At 43.7% G+C, this 16,631-nt stretch overlaps 1 protein-coding gene and 1 long non-coding RNA gene across 9 annotated transcripts in view; one reads left to right on the top strand and one right to left on the bottom strand.

The window, feature by feature from the left end:
* brpf1 (bromodomain and PHD finger containing, 1) overlaps nt 1-16,198 on the bottom strand; it is a 22,051-nt gene extending 5,853 nt beyond the window's left edge. Inside the window, exons 1-13 of one of the 8 annotated variants that reach the window (XM_087262998.1) lie at nt 16,019-16,198; nt 15,860-15,922; nt 13,732-14,472; nt 10,356-10,545; nt 9,313-9,600; nt 8,644-9,158; nt 6,711-6,879; nt 6,214-6,345; nt 5,696-5,824; nt 4,187-4,526; nt 3,654-3,959; nt 3,201-3,473; nt 213-360 (exon numbers count right to left, since the gene is read on the bottom strand). In XM_087262998.1, coding sequence (XP_087119124.1) covers nt 213-360; nt 3,201-3,473; nt 3,654-3,959; nt 4,187-4,526; nt 5,696-5,824; nt 6,214-6,345; nt 6,711-6,879; nt 8,644-9,158; nt 9,313-9,600; nt 10,356-10,545; nt 13,732-14,450 — 3,209 coding nt within the window. In that variant the 5' untranslated portion in view covers nt 14,451-14,472; nt 15,860-15,922; nt 16,019-16,198. Of the gene's footprint in view, nt 1-212; nt 361-2,348; nt 2,623-2,819; nt 3,474-3,653; nt 3,960-4,186; nt 4,527-5,695; nt 5,825-6,213; nt 6,346-6,710; nt 6,880-8,643; nt 9,159-9,312; nt 9,601-10,355; nt 10,546-13,731; nt 14,473-15,859; nt 15,923-15,981 lie in introns of those variants that run through there. The other 7 variants (XR_015496945.1, XR_015496946.1, XR_015496944.1 and 4 more) reach the window with 7 other exon arrangements.
* LOC147842897 (uncharacterized) lies at nt 1,742-3,979 on the top strand. The gene is made up of 3 exons (XR_015498650.2): nt 1,742-2,190; nt 2,241-2,488; nt 2,794-3,979. It is a non-coding gene; the product is annotated as an uncharacterized LOC147842897 (long non-coding RNA).
* Nucleotides 16,199-16,631: the final 433 nt, after the last annotated feature.

The raw sequence follows: 16,631 nt of genomic DNA, 5'->3' as shown, positions 1-16,631 counted from the left end.
AGTGATTCAGCATCTACATGAATCCTGTTCAAGAGCAGTAATCTGTGTTCATTAGATGATAGAGCTCAGCATAGTGCTGGAGTGCAGTGAGTGACCTATTCTGTGCTTCTGAATGGCTGTGTTTACCTTTCTGTCCTGTTGCGCTTTCATTTAAATCATTTATAACTCATTTACATATATATGTGTGTATGTGTGTGTGTGTGTGTGTGTACCTGGTCCTGTCAGACGCTGCGCTGCTGCTACTGCTGCTGGTGGACTCAGAGTCGGAGCTGGATCTCGGCAGGCTGCGTTCGTTCCTGTACACCAGAAAACTCTCCGTCTTCGGCTGACCGCTTCCACCAAAACCATTACTGTGCAGATCTGACACACACACACACAAACACACAGTTACACACCTGTGTTTAATTACACACGTCACTTCAAAACAGCGGTACAGAGAATAATAATATTAAAGGTCACCTATTCTGCCTCTTTATATAAGCTGTAAAATACGTCTCTCTAGTGTGTGTGTGTGTGTGTGTGTGTGTGAGTCTGAGCTGAGAATACCCCACAGATGATGCTCTCCAGCTCTCTGAAGCTGACCCTTTCAGGCTTTGATCCTAACTGTGGCATTTGGTGACTGTTGCTTTAAATGCAAATGAGATTGTGCTCTTTTCAGAAGAGGGCGGAGCTACAGACGGCAGCGTGACATCCTCTTGCTCTATTTAATACACGTCTTCAGAGTATATATATTCAACCAAAGAATATTTCAAAAGTTATTGTGTTTATACTTCAGCCAAAATAAAACCAATAAGACTCTCCAGAAGAAGAAATATTATAGAAAATATTGTGAAAATGTCCTTGCCCTGTTAAACATCTCTTGGGAAATATTTGAAAAAGAATAAATATTGCACAGGAGAGTGAAAGATCGTGCCCTCGACTGTATGTGAAGGACGAGCGGAAGTGTGTGTGTGTGTGTGTGTGTGCTGTAGTGTCATTACAGTAGTGACAGAAGTGTGTTTTCTCATGCTCTAATAGAGGGATTTCCCAGCATTCACCGCTCTGAACAGAAAACATCTGACTCATTCAGAGAGATGTGTGGGGCTTTCCTCTGATTTTAAGTGTTTTTGATGCATTTGACTGATGTTTAATGAGAATAAAATAAAGCTGATGATCTATCAAACTGAGCACTAAAGAGAGCAGTGCGAGTAACACACACAGGGCGAAAATGCCATCAACAGAAACAAAAATGACCCGGAATATGGAGTAATAAGCGTTCATGTACTATGTAAAATCATGTGTACATAATATGAGTACAAAAGCATAGTGAATATATTTGAACATATATGTGCATATTTGTAGTTTAATTAACTAAAAATAAACTGTCATATATAATATAATATATATAGATATATATATGAAATCCACAGAATGACCTCGTATGTTAAATGTGTGATTGGCATTTGTATTAAATTTCTACATGTGGGCCTTGCTGTGTTTAATTATTTAAGAACTGTCATAACCTATTCAGATCACCTTTAGATTGAGAAAGCAAACCCACGCTTTACTTTGTCTCCCCCTTGTGGGAACTGCAGCCATCGCAGTCATTTGAAACGAGCTGGCTGGATTCAGCAAAACACTGCTTTACACTGTAAAACCCCTGACCCAAAACTAAGACTGCATTGTTTAAAAGATGTATTTATTTGTTTAATTAATTATTTCTTTTCTATTTCTTTTCTAATTTCTATTTAATTTTTATTTTCCAACTTAAATATTTTATATATATCTTCTCACAAATTCTTCACTTTTTACATTTAATATGTTTCATATTCATTCATCATTATTATCTTGTAGATCTTCTCATTATCTGCCATTTTTTTCTTTGTTTTTGCTCAATCAGTCCCTCATAGAAATATTGAGGAGGGGCGGGGCTTTCTTCTCTTGTAGGAATATTAATTAGTGGGCACTAATCATTTTTGTGCACCTTTCCACCAATAAATATTGATAAGGAACTGGAGCTTTCTTTTTGTGCAACATTCCCCTATAGGAATATTGATTAGGGGGCGGGGTTTTATTTTTTAGCATAATTCCTTTATAGGAATATTGAGTAGGGGCGGGGCTTTCTGTCCATCATTTCCTATTGGGAATATTAATTAAGGGGCAGGGCTTTATTTTTGTGCATCATTCCTTTATAGGAATATTAAGTAGGAGGTGGGGCATTATTTTGTGCAACATTGCCTTATAAAAGTATTGATTAGGAGGTGGGGCTTTCTTTTTGTGCATCATTCCCTTGTAGGGATATTAATTAGGGGGCAGGGCATACATTTTGTGCATCAATCCTTTGTAGGAATATTGAGCAGGGCCAGGGCTTTGCGCATCAGTCCCTCATAAGAATATTGAGTAGGAGTCGGGGCTTTCTTTTTGTGGAACATTTCCTAATAAGAATATTAAGTAAGAGGCGGGGCTTTGTTTTTGTGGAACATTTCCTTATAAGAATATTGAGTAGGAGGTGGGGCTTTCCTTTGTTGTGCAACATTCCATTCTAAAAATATTTAGTAGAAGGCGGGGCTTTCTTTTTGTGCAACATTCCATACTAAAAATATTGAGCAGGAGGCGGGGCTTTTTTTTGTGCAACATTCCAATCTAAGAATATTGAGCAGGAGGCGGGGCTTTCTTTTGTGCAACATTTCCTTATAGGAATGTTGAGTAGGAGGCGGGGCTTTCTTTTGTGCAACATTCCCTTATAGGAATATTGAGTAAGAGGCGGGGCTTTCTTTTTGTGCAACATTCCATTCTAAGAATATTAAGCAGGAGGCGGGGCTTTCTTTTGTGCAACAAACTCTTATAGGAATATTGAGTAGGAGGCGGGGCTTTCTTTTGTGCAACATTCCCTTATAGGAATATTGAGTAGGAGGTGGGGCTTTCTTTTGTGCAACATTTCCTTATAGGAATATTGAGTAAGAGGCGGGGCTTTCTTTTTGTGCAACATTCCATTCTAAGAATATTAAGCAGGAGGCGGGGCTTTCTTTTGTGCAACAAACTCTTATAGGAATATTGAGTAGGAGGCGGGGCTTTCTTTTGTGCAACATTCCCTTATAGGAATATTGAGTAGGAGGCGGGGCTTTGGATTTCACTCAGACTTTAAGATGTGTCCTGATGTGTAACGTCAGTCCCTGAAGCTGCTGCTGGCGGGTTATTGTGGGGTCAGAGGTCAGACGTACCCAGGATGAGGTGTTCGTGATCGCTGTCGGACTCGGAGCTGGAGCTGGACTGGGGGCTGTGTGTTCTCTTGCGAGAAGCTGTGAGTGAGGGCAGCTGCGGGGGCCCGATGGGGCTGGAGCTCAACACCCCAGCGCCATGCAGCACCTCGCGGTTCTTCGGGGGCCGGCCAGGGCGTTTCGGGGGACCAGAGACTTTAGGGTTCTTCTTGGAGAACAAGACAGAGGTGCGGCGGCCCACTTCAGGAGCCAGAGCTGAAGAAGAGGAGCTCAGATCTGCAGAACACACACAAAACACAGATCATTCATACAAGCCTGTCTAAACACGTGTGTGTGTGTGTGTGTGTGTGTGTGTGTGTGTGTGACCTTTGATCTGGTGGCTGCTGCTATCTCTTTCTGTGTTGTGTGTGTGCTTCACCGTGCATGTTGGTGTGTGTGTGTGTGTGTGTGAATCACCTTTGATCTGGTGGCCGCTGCTCTCTCCCTCCTCGTGCCGGGCTCCTCCAGTGCTGTGGTGTATGGTGGCTCCGCGCTCCAGCAGTCCGGCCTCGTGTGAGTGTGTGTGAGAGTGTGTGTCCAGCAGGAGTGTGTCGCGTGGGTGCGCCAGCTTCCTGCGCAGCGCCGTCATCTCCTTCTTCAGCGCTTTGGCTCTGCGCTGCTGGCCGATGCTGTGTTTCCCGGACGCCGCCTCCTCATAGCGGCTCTGCAGGATCTGCAGCTGCTCATCCGCAGGGAGGCGCCGCCAGCTCTCCGACAGCAGCTCTGACACACACAACAACACCATTACAGTCAATACAGTGCACAACACACACACACACACACACACACACACACACACACACACACACACACACACACACACACACACACACACACTACAAGCAATTAAGTTCAATTCAATCAACACAGCACAACACTGAAACTCTGAAGTAAACTGCATGTGTGTGTGTGTGTGTGTGTGTGTGTGTGTGTGTGTGTGTGTGACTGACCGCCCTCTATGTAGACGCGCTCCCGCTCTCTGTCCCGCTGGTGTGTGTGTGTGTTCTCGGGGCTGGGCTCTCGGTGCAGATGCAGACCCGTCTCGTAGTCGAAGCCGATGCGCTCGGCCTGCCTGCGCGCCTGCCGCAGCACCACTCCTCCCGCCTCCCGCAGTCGGAGCGCCGCACGGTAAAACACCGTGTCTTTAGCGTTGTACTTCAGGCAGTTGTTGACGATCTGTAGGAAATCGCCCTCGAACGCCTCGAAGCTCAGGTAGCGGTGCGACTCCACACACTTCCACATCTTATGAAAGTCCATCGGCCGCTCGATGTGGTCTAGATAGTCCGGAACCTGAACAACACACACACACACACACACACACACACACACACACACACACACACACACACACACAGGAATATTCAATACAGCGTATACAAATGTGTGTGTGTGTGTGTGTGTGTATATGAATATGTATGAATGTGTTTAGGTAAGTGTGTGTGTGTCCATCTATGTGTATGTGTGTGTGCATGTGTGTGTGTGTATGAGTAAATGTGTATGATTGTGTGTATGTGCATCTGTCTAAGCAGATGAGTGAGTATGTGTGTGTGTATCAGTGTATGTATTCATCTGTGTGTGTGTGTGTGTGTGTGTGTGTGTGTGTGTGTATATATATGCATGTGTTTTTGCTTATGAGTGTGTGTGCATGTGTGTGTCTGTGCACATGAGTATGTGTATATGAGTAAATCTGTACGATTGTGTATATGTGTGTGTGTGTGTATCAGTGTACATATGCATTTGTGTGTGCATAAGTTTGTGTGTGTTTGTTTGCGTGTGTCTGTGCATATGAAGGTGCGTAGGCATGTGAGCATGAGTGTGTGTATGTATCAGTTTATGTAAGCATCTGTGTGTGTGTGTGTGTGTGTGTGTGTGTGTACATGAGTGAATGTGTACAAATGTATGTGTGTGTGCCTGTCCGTGCAATAGTGAGTATGTGTGTGTGTGTGTGTGTGTGTGTGTACATGAGTGAATGTGTACAAATGTATGTGTGTGTGCCTGTCCGTGCAATAGTGAGTATGTGTGTGTGTGTGTGTGTGTGTGCATGTGTACATGAGTGTGTGTGTATATAATTAAATGTGTACGAATGTGTGTGTGTGCGACCATGTCTGTGCACATGAGTGAGTAAGTGTGTGTGTGTGTATCATTGTATGTATGCATCTGCGTGTGTTTATATGTTATATGAGTATATATAAGTAAATGTGTACAAATGTTTGTATGTGGGCGTGTGTGTGTCTGTGCACATGAGTCTCTGTATGTTTGTGAATCAGTGTGTGTATGCATCTGTGTGGTCATGTCTGTGCGCATGGGTTTGTGTGTGTGTGTGTGTGTGTGTGTGAGTGAGTAAATTGTATGAATGAAAGAATGTGAGTGAGTGTGTATGATTGTGTATGTGTATCAGTGTGTGCATGTGTATGTATCAGTGTGTGTGTATCAGTGTGTGTGTGTGTGTGTGTGTGTACCTCGCTCAGCGGTACGGGCTCAGTGAAGAAGTTGTTGGTGTCTCTCTCCTGCAGCTGCTCCAGTGTTCTGCGCAGCAACACCAGCAGTGGAGTGAGCTGCATCTCCATCGCCATCTCCTGCACCTTAATCTGCACGCACACACCCCCCACACACACACACACACTCAGATTAACAGCAAGTCAGTGTGTCTGAAGCTCTTCATCCAGCAGCAGTGGCTCCTCCTCTGGATGGGGAATAATGTGGGCGGGGCTTGTGTTGCATCGTGTTTACATGTATTGGGTTTGGAAGTGATTGGATGGTTTGCTATTGGAGGATCTGATGTGAGTAAACAGGCGGCTGACCCCACCCCTTACACCAGTAAACACCAATCGGATAAGAGATGTTGTTGTTTTGATTCAGGATTATGAGACGCATCACTTTAAGCAGAATACTCATCTGCATTTAATAAGAAACGCTGCAATATTCCTGACAAATTATTGTGTGTGTGAGTGTGTGTGTGTTTATGTGAGTGTCTGACCGTCTCTCTCTTTAGCTTCTCCCTCTTGCGGATCAGCTCCACCAGCAGTCTGGCTCTCTCCAGATCATGACGGAGACGCTGCCACGCCTTCAGCTGCTCCTTCAGCACCGAGTGTTTCTCCTCACCGTCCCTCTGCACACACACACACGCACACACACACACACACACACGCACACGCACGCACACAAACACACACACACACGCACACGCACGCACGCACGCACACAATATTTAATATTTAATATTGGTCTGAGTTGACACAGGTATCGAATAATCAAATGTAAAGTAACACGTTCACATATAAACGTTAAAGCTACACGTGTTCTGCTTTTCTGTGCACGAATGCTTTAATCTCACTCTGATTAACAGAAAGATGATATTCTACATGTTTTGTTTATTAATTCCACATTGATTAAACTTGTCTCCTGGTCAGCTGTAATCTCTACATGACACTGTTCTCTGTGTGTGTGTGTGTGTGTGTGTGTGTGTGTGCTCACCGTGACGGGCAGCGGCTCTGTGTTGCGCTGTGACTGCAGGTGCGTCTGCAGCCGCCTCAGCAGCGGGACGCCATTACGGCTCTGCCTCTTCAGGGTCCAGTAGCTGTGCAGTCGCTGCATGAACTGACTCTTCCTCTGCACCGTCAGGTTACTGGTGATCTTACTCAGCCTGAAACACACACACACACACACACACACACACACACACACACACAGTCAGATCCAGATCAATACATCAGTGTCACAAACCAACATTGTAATGTACTGACAAATTAATGCAAAACTTTATTCAAGGAAAACTTGATTTATATGTGGACCACAAAAGCAGCCATAAATTAAACCGTCTGAAGGGTGTTGACTGATGATTTAAGACGAGCATTGGAGGATGCAAAAAACTGAGAAAATCTCATTAGCATCACTTTGACAGAGATCTTCTTAAATCAAATTAAATCATATACCAGTTCACCCTTCACAATTTAATGTAGAGGACATTTTGAAGTTTTTAAATTTTTTGTGCAATATTTCGTTTAAATTTAAATGTATTTTGTATTTCTATATTTCTATATATAATTTATCATATATATTTCATATACATTAATACAACAGTTCTGTCTGGTTCTGGAATCTGATTGGCTGATAGCTGTGTGATATTCTGCAATATCAGCACTCATACGGCCTCTTCACCCTTCTGTATTCCTCCGCCCACATAGACTGACAGCAGATCAATGAACTCGCTACAGTCTGACAAATATTGCAGCAGCTGGACAACATCATGCACTGCTGAGGCTTATTTTAGTTGAGAATGCAGTTGTTCAGATTGCAACTGTGCAGTTTATTTATAAAGGGCAGTGCCTATTTTAAATATTCATTATTTCAGGGAGACCGCGCATCGGCATCCATCTGCATGCCAGACTGAGCAGAGCAAAGATAGTTAATGTTGTCTATCACAAGATGGTGACGGAGACCGCATAATAAGCCCTTAGAGGAGATAAACAGCGTAATTTCAATCTACAGCTGATCAAATCATTATTAAACAGGCAAGTGACAGTCGATCTCTCTCTTGTGTGTGTTGTATTTATACTATAGTAATTGCAGTGTGTCGAGTGTGAGATGGAACTCGCATATCAGGAATGTGTGTGTTTTGTGTTGGCCTCTCTTTGTGTAACCCTGAGTTACTTTTAGGTTGGCCGTCTGTCTGTTTCTAATACATGTTCTGTTTTCACTACTGCAGACTAGTTCAGTAAACAGAAAGACAGAAGAAATGCCCGCATGTGTAGAGCGTTTTATCACAAACACGACAGTAATCTGCTAGCCTTTGCTCTGCTTTGGCTTTTTCAGGGTTCATTATTGTGTAATTATTTATATTTAATAAATTATTGTGATCTCCCGACTGCAACAGAGAAACACTGGGAAATCTCTGTAGACTGATGGCATTTCATGCTGTTCAGCCTCATAATCCTCATATGTGGGCCAAATCAGCTGTTTTGTCATCACTTTAGACGCTAGAGAATCAGTCAAACACTAGCTCTACAGTGACATTAGTGAATGAGCAGCGGTTTCTGCTGTTCTGACGTCAGCTGCAGATGTGAATGACCGGCGGTAGAAAGTAGTCCCTCATACAAAAGGGTTTTTAGACTCTCCGTGAGTGATTTTCTTTTTTATACACACTATTATGCCATCAAACTGTTGAGTAAGTGCAATATCACTCGTAGCTGTGCTATATGGCTGTATATGAGCACTGGTGGGACACTAAGAGCCAGCGCACGCCTCCTGATATGCAGCCACACCGCAGCGCTACTCATGTGATATTGCTCGTGTGATATACATAGACTTTTATTTTGTATGCAATCAGTCAATGATTAAACATGCACCCTCATTATTCTCCAGTGTGTGTGTGTGTGTGTGTAATGCATGTGTGTGTGTGCTGCTGTACTTGTGTGGTGGTATGCAGGGCACAGACAGCACGGGTGCGGCCGCTCTGCGCTCCGCCAGGATCTTTCTGGCTCTCTTCATCTTCAGCCGTGACTTCGCCTTCGCTCTCTTCGCCCGCTCCGAGCTCCAGCCCTTCCCGTCATCCTCAGCAGCCGGCGGCTCCTCCTCCTCCTCTGGCTCTGCTTCGCTGTGGGAGGAGTCAGCGCTGACCCCGCCCACTCCCCCGAGCGGGCGTGCGGAGCCGGGCGGTGTGTGTATGTCGCAGTAGGCGGTCTTGCGTACGCTGAAGGAGGTGCCGTTGGCTCCGGTCTCCCGCACCGGCTCCATCTTCATGTAGAGGCCGGCCTGCTGAGCGCAGGTGACGTGGAAGGCAGTGTAGCAGTTCGCCTTGTGGCACTGGATGCAGGCGCCGGAGCCGCGCTGCTTACAGATGTAGCAGGTTAGTTTCCAGCGTGCCGGCGGGATGTGCTCAATGCTGTCGATCGGCTCCAGGAACACCGTATTCGCAAAACACACCTGAGGGAAACACACACACACACACACACACACACACACACCACTGTCAGACAAATGAAGCCTTCAGACTGAACACTAGTATCGTACAGAATACCTAGTTCAATACATGTGCTGTCATCATGAAGGGTCAGCACACTGTCACACACACACTCACCTCCGGTATCCAGAGCGCACACACCACATGCGCCCATCGCGAGTCGTCGGTCTGCTTGAAGGCTCCACCCTTGTTAGGGCACAGTGCGCAGTCGACAGCTCTGGATGGCGACTGCAGGCAGCGGCGGCACAGCCACTGGCCCTCGGGGATGTAGGGCACGCCGTAACACTCCTGGTGCACCGCCAGGTTACACATGTCGCAGAACAGGATCACGTTACTGTTCTGACACTCGCCGTCGTTACAGATGCAGCAGACCGCATCCTCGTCAATCAGAGCGCTCGGGTCGCCCTGCAGGAACACACACATCACAAAATTACAGACACACACTCGCGCACACACACACACACATATATATATAAAGGGGTTGGACAGTGAAGGCGCAGTAGTTGGTCAGTCTGCTGTAGCTCCTCCTCCTCAGTGTAGTGATTGACAGACAGGAGTCCTGCACAGTGTCTGGAGGGTCTCTGAGCGGTTCTTCTTCAGAATAGTGTTTGGTCACTAATGATGCCGCTGGAGGAACCCCTTTTCTGACTCACTCCTCCAAAATACCCCAAAGTGCTCAATAATGTTGAGATCTGGGTACTGTGCAGGCCATGGGAGATGTTCAACTTCACTGTCATGTTCATCAGAGCGCTCTGTCTAGAGTCCTGCTGTGTGTATCGCTGCATTACCACCACCTTCAGGATACAGTGTTTGACCCAATGGGTCACGTGGTGCTCTGGAATGGTTGGGTAGTCCTTAGCAGTGACCCAGCGCCCATCTAGCAGCAGCATTTGGTCTACGGAACGCCATGATATTGAGCCCAAACCATCAGTGACCCCTCCCCAGGCTTCACTCTGGGTATCAGCAGTCTGGGTGAGGGGCTTCTCCACACCATAACCCTCCCGGATGTGGGAAAGACAGTGAAGGTGGACTCATCTGAGAACAGTACATGCTCCACATCATCCACAGCTCAACATTTCCACTGCTGGCACCATTGAAACTGGTGTTTGGCGTTGGCAGTGGATGTTAACGCAGCAGTGAGCACTGATCTGGATTCTCACCTTATTGTGGCTCTCGAAGTAGGACTCTTTCTCCAGGCGGTCCATCAGATACTCGAACACCTCCTGCGGGATGGGGGCCACGCCGTCAGACCGCCGCTTCTCGTTCATGATGTCCAGCCAGATGTAGTCCTCCTCATCGATGTCGTACTCCACCTCCTCGTCCAGCTCCTCCGCAGATTTATCGATGTACCTGTACAACAGTGATCCACAACACAGACTGAGGCCGGAGAATTAGATTTTCATCCATTAATCAGAAGACCAAGGTCAGCTTCAGCCTCCAGATCTCATTTCAATCTGTGCTCAGAGTCAGTTGACAACACTGGCTTTAGATTCACCCCTTATCTGTTATGGCAAGATGCTTACGCTTAGGTCACTGTTTTTCGATTAAATCCAAATCTAATCATGACAAACTACATATCATTGGAAAGGTCTGAAAAGACCTCTGAGTGCATATTTAACCCTGTTTTTGTAATGTAGGAAGAGCAATAAATTAAAACACATTTACGGCCACTCTACAACCTGTGGGAGCATTTACGCTTACATTTTTAAACCATAATATTGCAGGTTAAACATAATGCAATCATGATAAACTATACATCACTTTAAAGCTTAAAATGTCTAGTGTGCATATCTGGAAATATCTCAATGATATTACTGAGTTGTTTATTAATATGCAACAGGAACACACTGAGTCGTAAAGCACTACTTTGCTACATCAATCCACATGTACATTTAGTTTTTAGACGCTAAAGCCAAATCAAATACCACCAAACTACAACTTTAGTATTTTATGCCAACAAATATTGTCAAAAAAGTATTTAAAAATACAGTTCATAATATTTTAATTATATAATTTTAATATTAGATAGTTTAATTAAATAAATAAATGTTAAATCATTTAAAAAAGAAGCTAAGGTTTATTTCAGCCAATCATAGACTCCCTCGAGTGTATCAGAAGTGTTCAGGTTAGTCAGTAGTGCATCAGCTCCTCAACACTGGGGAATTCATTCATTCATGTTGTCCTACTCATTCACAAATCATTATAATTAACAAGATAACAACATAAGGTTGATAAGAGACTCATAGCTGCTGACCACCACAGTGATTTACAGCTGTATAACAGCAGCTCTTTCTGTTCACAACTCATTCACAATTTGACTAAATCCTTTATTCCTCATGCTACTAAACACACACAGCAGAGACGCGCATTTACATGCTGGACTGAACCTGGAAAGCCCAGAGACTGCCTGTGTTGATCAGAGGACTGAGCAAACAAATCTGAACATCATAAACACAGATCTGAGCATTAAAGAGACATTACAACTTTAACATATACATTCTGCACATGAGAAGATATTCTGAAGATAGATATGGTACTTTTATGACTTTAAAGAAACACTACAGATATGTTCATTGATTAAAAGCAATAGGTGGGATCAACATATCAACATTTTTTTAACTTGTTTTTGAGGTTTTCATGATCAAAAACGATTTATTTTTTAGAGAGAAACACCCAAATAATAGACATTGTAATATAATAATAATGATAATAATACACAATAAACACACTCAATAAATCTTATTATATTTAATTTACCATGCACATGCATGTGTGTATTTATCATGTCACTTTAATCTGTATAGAAGTGTCTTGAAGAATATCTAGTCTAATATTATTTACTGTCATCATGGCAAAGATAAATAAATCAGCTATTAGAGATGAGTTATTAACACTGTTATGATTAGAAATGTGCTGGAGAAATCTGCTCTCTGTTAAACAGAAATTGGGGGAAAAAAAATAAACAGGGGCAAATAATCCTGACCTCAACTGTATCCGTACACTGAGCACCATCTGCACTGCATTACAAATTATTTATTCATTTCTGTACTATTTCACTTTAGGGCTGCACAATATTGAAAAAACTGACATTGTGATATTTTATTTTTGTACACTAAATATTGCGATATATATATATAAATATAATATTATATATAAATTTTATTTATTTATTTATTTATTTTTATTTTTTTTAATGCCATGTCAGCAACCAAGGCTATTTTCATGGCAGGAACCTTTCAACAATAAATATACAATTTAAAATCAACAAACAAAAGAAAACATAAATTAAATAAGATTTTTAGTGTTGATGCATGATAAAAATTAAAAAATCTTTTCTGGTTTCACTTTGTTAAAAATGTCCTTAAAAGAGCGGATTTCATAAAAAAGTCTTCTGGAATCAGTAAAAGCAGGACAGTCCAGTAAAATGTGTTTATAGTGAGTGGAGTTTTGCAGCACAAACACTGAGTAGGGTTTTCGCGATATTGAATATATAATTTCAGCCGATAAAATGAATATGTCTATTTGGAAAGAATTCATAATTGTCAATAAATTAAGATTATTTTGTAAGGGAGTGCATCAACACAAATGATAATAAACCAATCACTAACATTGAAAAATATGGCAGAGCAACCTTCATACATTCATTCATTTCGGCTTAGTTCCTTTATTAATCTGGGGTCGCCACAGCGGAATGAACCGAAAACTTATCCAGCATATATGTTTTACACAGCGGATGCCCTTCTAGCGACAACCCATCACCGGGAAACACCCATACACACTCATACACTACGGACAATTTAGCAGAGCAACAATACTGAGCAAATAAAATAGTGCTATATGATTTTCTGGAAGTCTAGCAATATTTAGATGCACAAATTAACAATCAAATGTAAAAAAACAAAAACAAATAGTATATATACATAAACGCAATTAATTATTCCTAAAGTTAAAAATGTATTTCTTTTACCTGAACACTATATAACTGAATTAAATGATAAAAACACATTAGTAATAGATGATTTGGAAACTTTATGGATAAAGATTGCAAAAACTCCACAAATGATGAGTGTTTTCCAAAATCTGCTCAATAATAATACTGATTCACCATTACAGATCCTGTGATGTGACTATTGCGGAAGCACACATTTCAATATCGATCCTGAAACAATATATTGTGCAGCCCTATTTCACTTCATATTCAGAATTATTTACAATAACAATACATTTCTCATCTAAAGGCACCGTTCATCCAAAGAATAAAATTGATTCACTCAGACTCAACTGTACACCTAAACTGTTAAACAAAGAAAAGATTTTCTAAAAAAATGCTGGAAAAAAGAGATATCGACATAAGCGGTGTCAAAAATACTATGGAGGCCACTATGGCTGTTATCTCCAGCATTCTTCACAGTATCTTCCCTTGTGTTCAACTGCTCCTGGTCAACTGTAATTCAGACTCAACACGGCATGTGTCTTGCGATGTGACTATTGCGGATACGGATGCTGAAACAATAGAGTGTGCTGTAAGTGCAGTACCTGTAGTAGCTCATGGGTCTGGGCGGCGCGTCGGGTCTGTCCTGATCCAGCTCTCGGAACACCACCTCGGGCAGTTTGACGGCGGGTCCTGAGGTGTTGATGTGATGATGTGCTCCGCTGTCCTTCTTCTTCTCCTTACTCTTGTGCTTCCCTGTTTTCTGCGCTCCTTTCTCGCCGTTTGCTGTGTCCATTCTGTCGCCTCCTCCGCTCTCGCCGCCTCCGTTACAGGCTGCGGCTGCACTACCCGTGGCCCCTGGAGGCTCCTCAGCCCCGCTGTCCTCCTCAGAGACCACGTCCAGATTCTGGAAGATGCTGACGCGGTGCACGCGCCCGCGGATCTCCATCTCCACCATGCGCTGGGCCTCAGCGTAGGTCATGGTCTCCCTGACAGGTGAGTGCGAGCGTTCGGAGCGCTCTGCAGGGCTGCTCGGAGCCGTGTTCTGCCCGCTGGTGGCCCCGGGGCCTGTGCTGGAATCAGGACCATCGCTGGATCCTCGAGGCGGGCGGCCCTTGCGCTTCTTCTGTGGCGTCCCCTGCGGTGGTGGCGGTGGGTTCTCGTGGTCGTAGTGGTACAGGTGGTACTCGATGCCGCTGTAGCTCTTGTACACCTTACGGCAGCTCTCCACCGGGCACTCGTACGGCGGTTTGGTGGCCCGCAGGTTGTGGCAGAAAGTCTTCACGTCAAAGTCCAGCCCCATGCCGTCAGTGCACTGCAGCATCAGCAGGAGCGCCCGCTAACATCTGCCACACACACACACACACACACACACACACACACACACACACACACACACACAGTTAGGGGATTCTGATGGCATCACATTTTCAGTGTTGTGATAATTTGCTGAAGCTTTTATCATAATATATATGGTATTATTACAATATTAATGTGCTGCTGGGGATGTTTTCATCCACTCAAGAGTCTAAATTTGGCCTCAACTCCCTCTGTGTTTCAGCTAACGGGATGATATTTGCTGATACTTCTTCTTTTCACACATTTGTTTTAAAAAACTTTAAATACTCAATACACTGAGCAGATTGACTCCCCTTTGCTGATGTTGGGGACTGTTTTCACCTCATTGACTTCCCTTATAATCACATTTATAGACATGGTGTGGTAAAAACTGCATGGTTTGATTCTCGGCTGGGTCAGTTGGCGTTTATGTGTGGAGTTTGCATGTTCTCCCCGTGTTGGTGTGGGTTTCCTCCGGGTGCTCCGGTTTCCCCCACAGTCCAAACACATGTGCTATAGGGGAACTGATCAACTAAACTGGCCGTAGTGTATGAGTGTTTCCCAGTACTGGGTTGCAGCAAAAAGAGCATTCACTGCATAGAACATATGCTGAAATAGTTGGCGGTTCATTCCACTGTGGTGACCCTCTGATGAATAAAGGGACTAAGCTGACTAAAAATGAATGAATGAGGATTGATACTTAAACTGAAGTGTTACCAAAATGTTTAGTAAGCATATTAGCTTAAAACTATCGCGAAATCAGCACCCAGTAGAGTGTATTCTGTGATACTGCATCTCTAACAGTGACGATCTGTCACCAAAACGCTGCTGCTGTAGTCAGAGATATACAATAGAGGTAAAGCTGTGTTATATTGGGATATTCAGACTTTCTCCTTAATAATATCCTGTCAGAAAAGTTTTCTTTGCTAATTCTAAATAGGGAAATCAGATTAGCAGCCGATGACTATCACAGTCCAGCATTGATCACAGTCAATTAGACAGTGTTAATGTTGTGTACAAGTCATGCTGGCATGCTCATTCCCATCCAATATTCAGAGTAACATGCTGAACAATATAGAGACTGCTAAATGACCGAGTGTGCCCATATTAAACACACTTTACCTCTATAGATATACACACCTGCAGCTTCACCTCTTATTTGCTTTAATAGCTTAATTATCATCTGCCAATCAGCAAGGATGGCACATTTCAGGTGTTTACATCATAACCAGAAGCATAGAGCAGTTCTAGCATATTCACACACCATGTATTGTACATGATCCTATCCAAAAACGTGAGCAAAATCGCCCGGTTTCCATGGTAAAAGCTGAAAAACGCGTGTGTGTGCGGTGGAGGTGTCAGTGTGTGTGTGTGTGTGTGTGTGTGTGTGTTTACCCGCCTTTCCTTTACACACGTGTCCCGCATAAAACACGATCTTGAAGAAAACGAAGCGTTATTCTGTGATGATATGAATAATATTAAAACACAAACACACACACACACACACACATACATACATCTAACAGGTGAGAGTGTGTGCTAATCAACACTTACTCCTCCAGAGTCCGCGGCAGATTCGGCGATCTCTCCGAGGGCGAGGATCCACACCGGGACGGGTTTAATTCAGAACACGCGGGTCTGAGCTCAGTTATTATAATAATATATCCTTTATCAATTCTGACCATCACACACACTGAATAACACCAGGAACTGAAGCTCTCGAACAAAGAGGCTACCGCTGCATCCGCGCGCGGCACTTTCACCAATAACCGCACGCTAAGAATACCCATTCTACAATATTTGCGATTCCTCACATGAAGTACGTAGTGTTATATATTGGATTACATACAGTCATATATCTCTGTGTGGGCTTGGTTATTTTTTATGTTCATCTGTATGGTGTTACTCTGGCGAATCTGCTGACGGGGGTCACGCGGTTGCCCGCTGCGTCTCTGTTTAGTATTCATGAAGAAAAACAAACCGCGCTGTGGAGATTCTGCAGCAGAGCGGCTTTACTCAGACATCTGACACGATTATACTGAATAAAGCAGATTTACGGTGATCACTGATCAACAATGATGCGAGACTGAATCGGGTATCGGGGTGTGAGAGCGTTTTGCAGCAATGTGTGTGTGTGGCGCGAATGCAGTGGTGGACGCTGACCGGC

The sequence above is a fragment of the Danio rerio genome, chromosome 8 (genome assembly GCF_052040795.2).
Source record: "Danio rerio strain M-AB ecotype USA chromosome 8, GRCz13ab, whole genome shotgun sequence".
NCBI lineage: Eukaryota > Metazoa > Chordata > Actinopteri > Cypriniformes > Danionidae > Danio > Danio rerio.
This window is presented reverse-complemented; position numbering and strand designations above follow the sequence as displayed.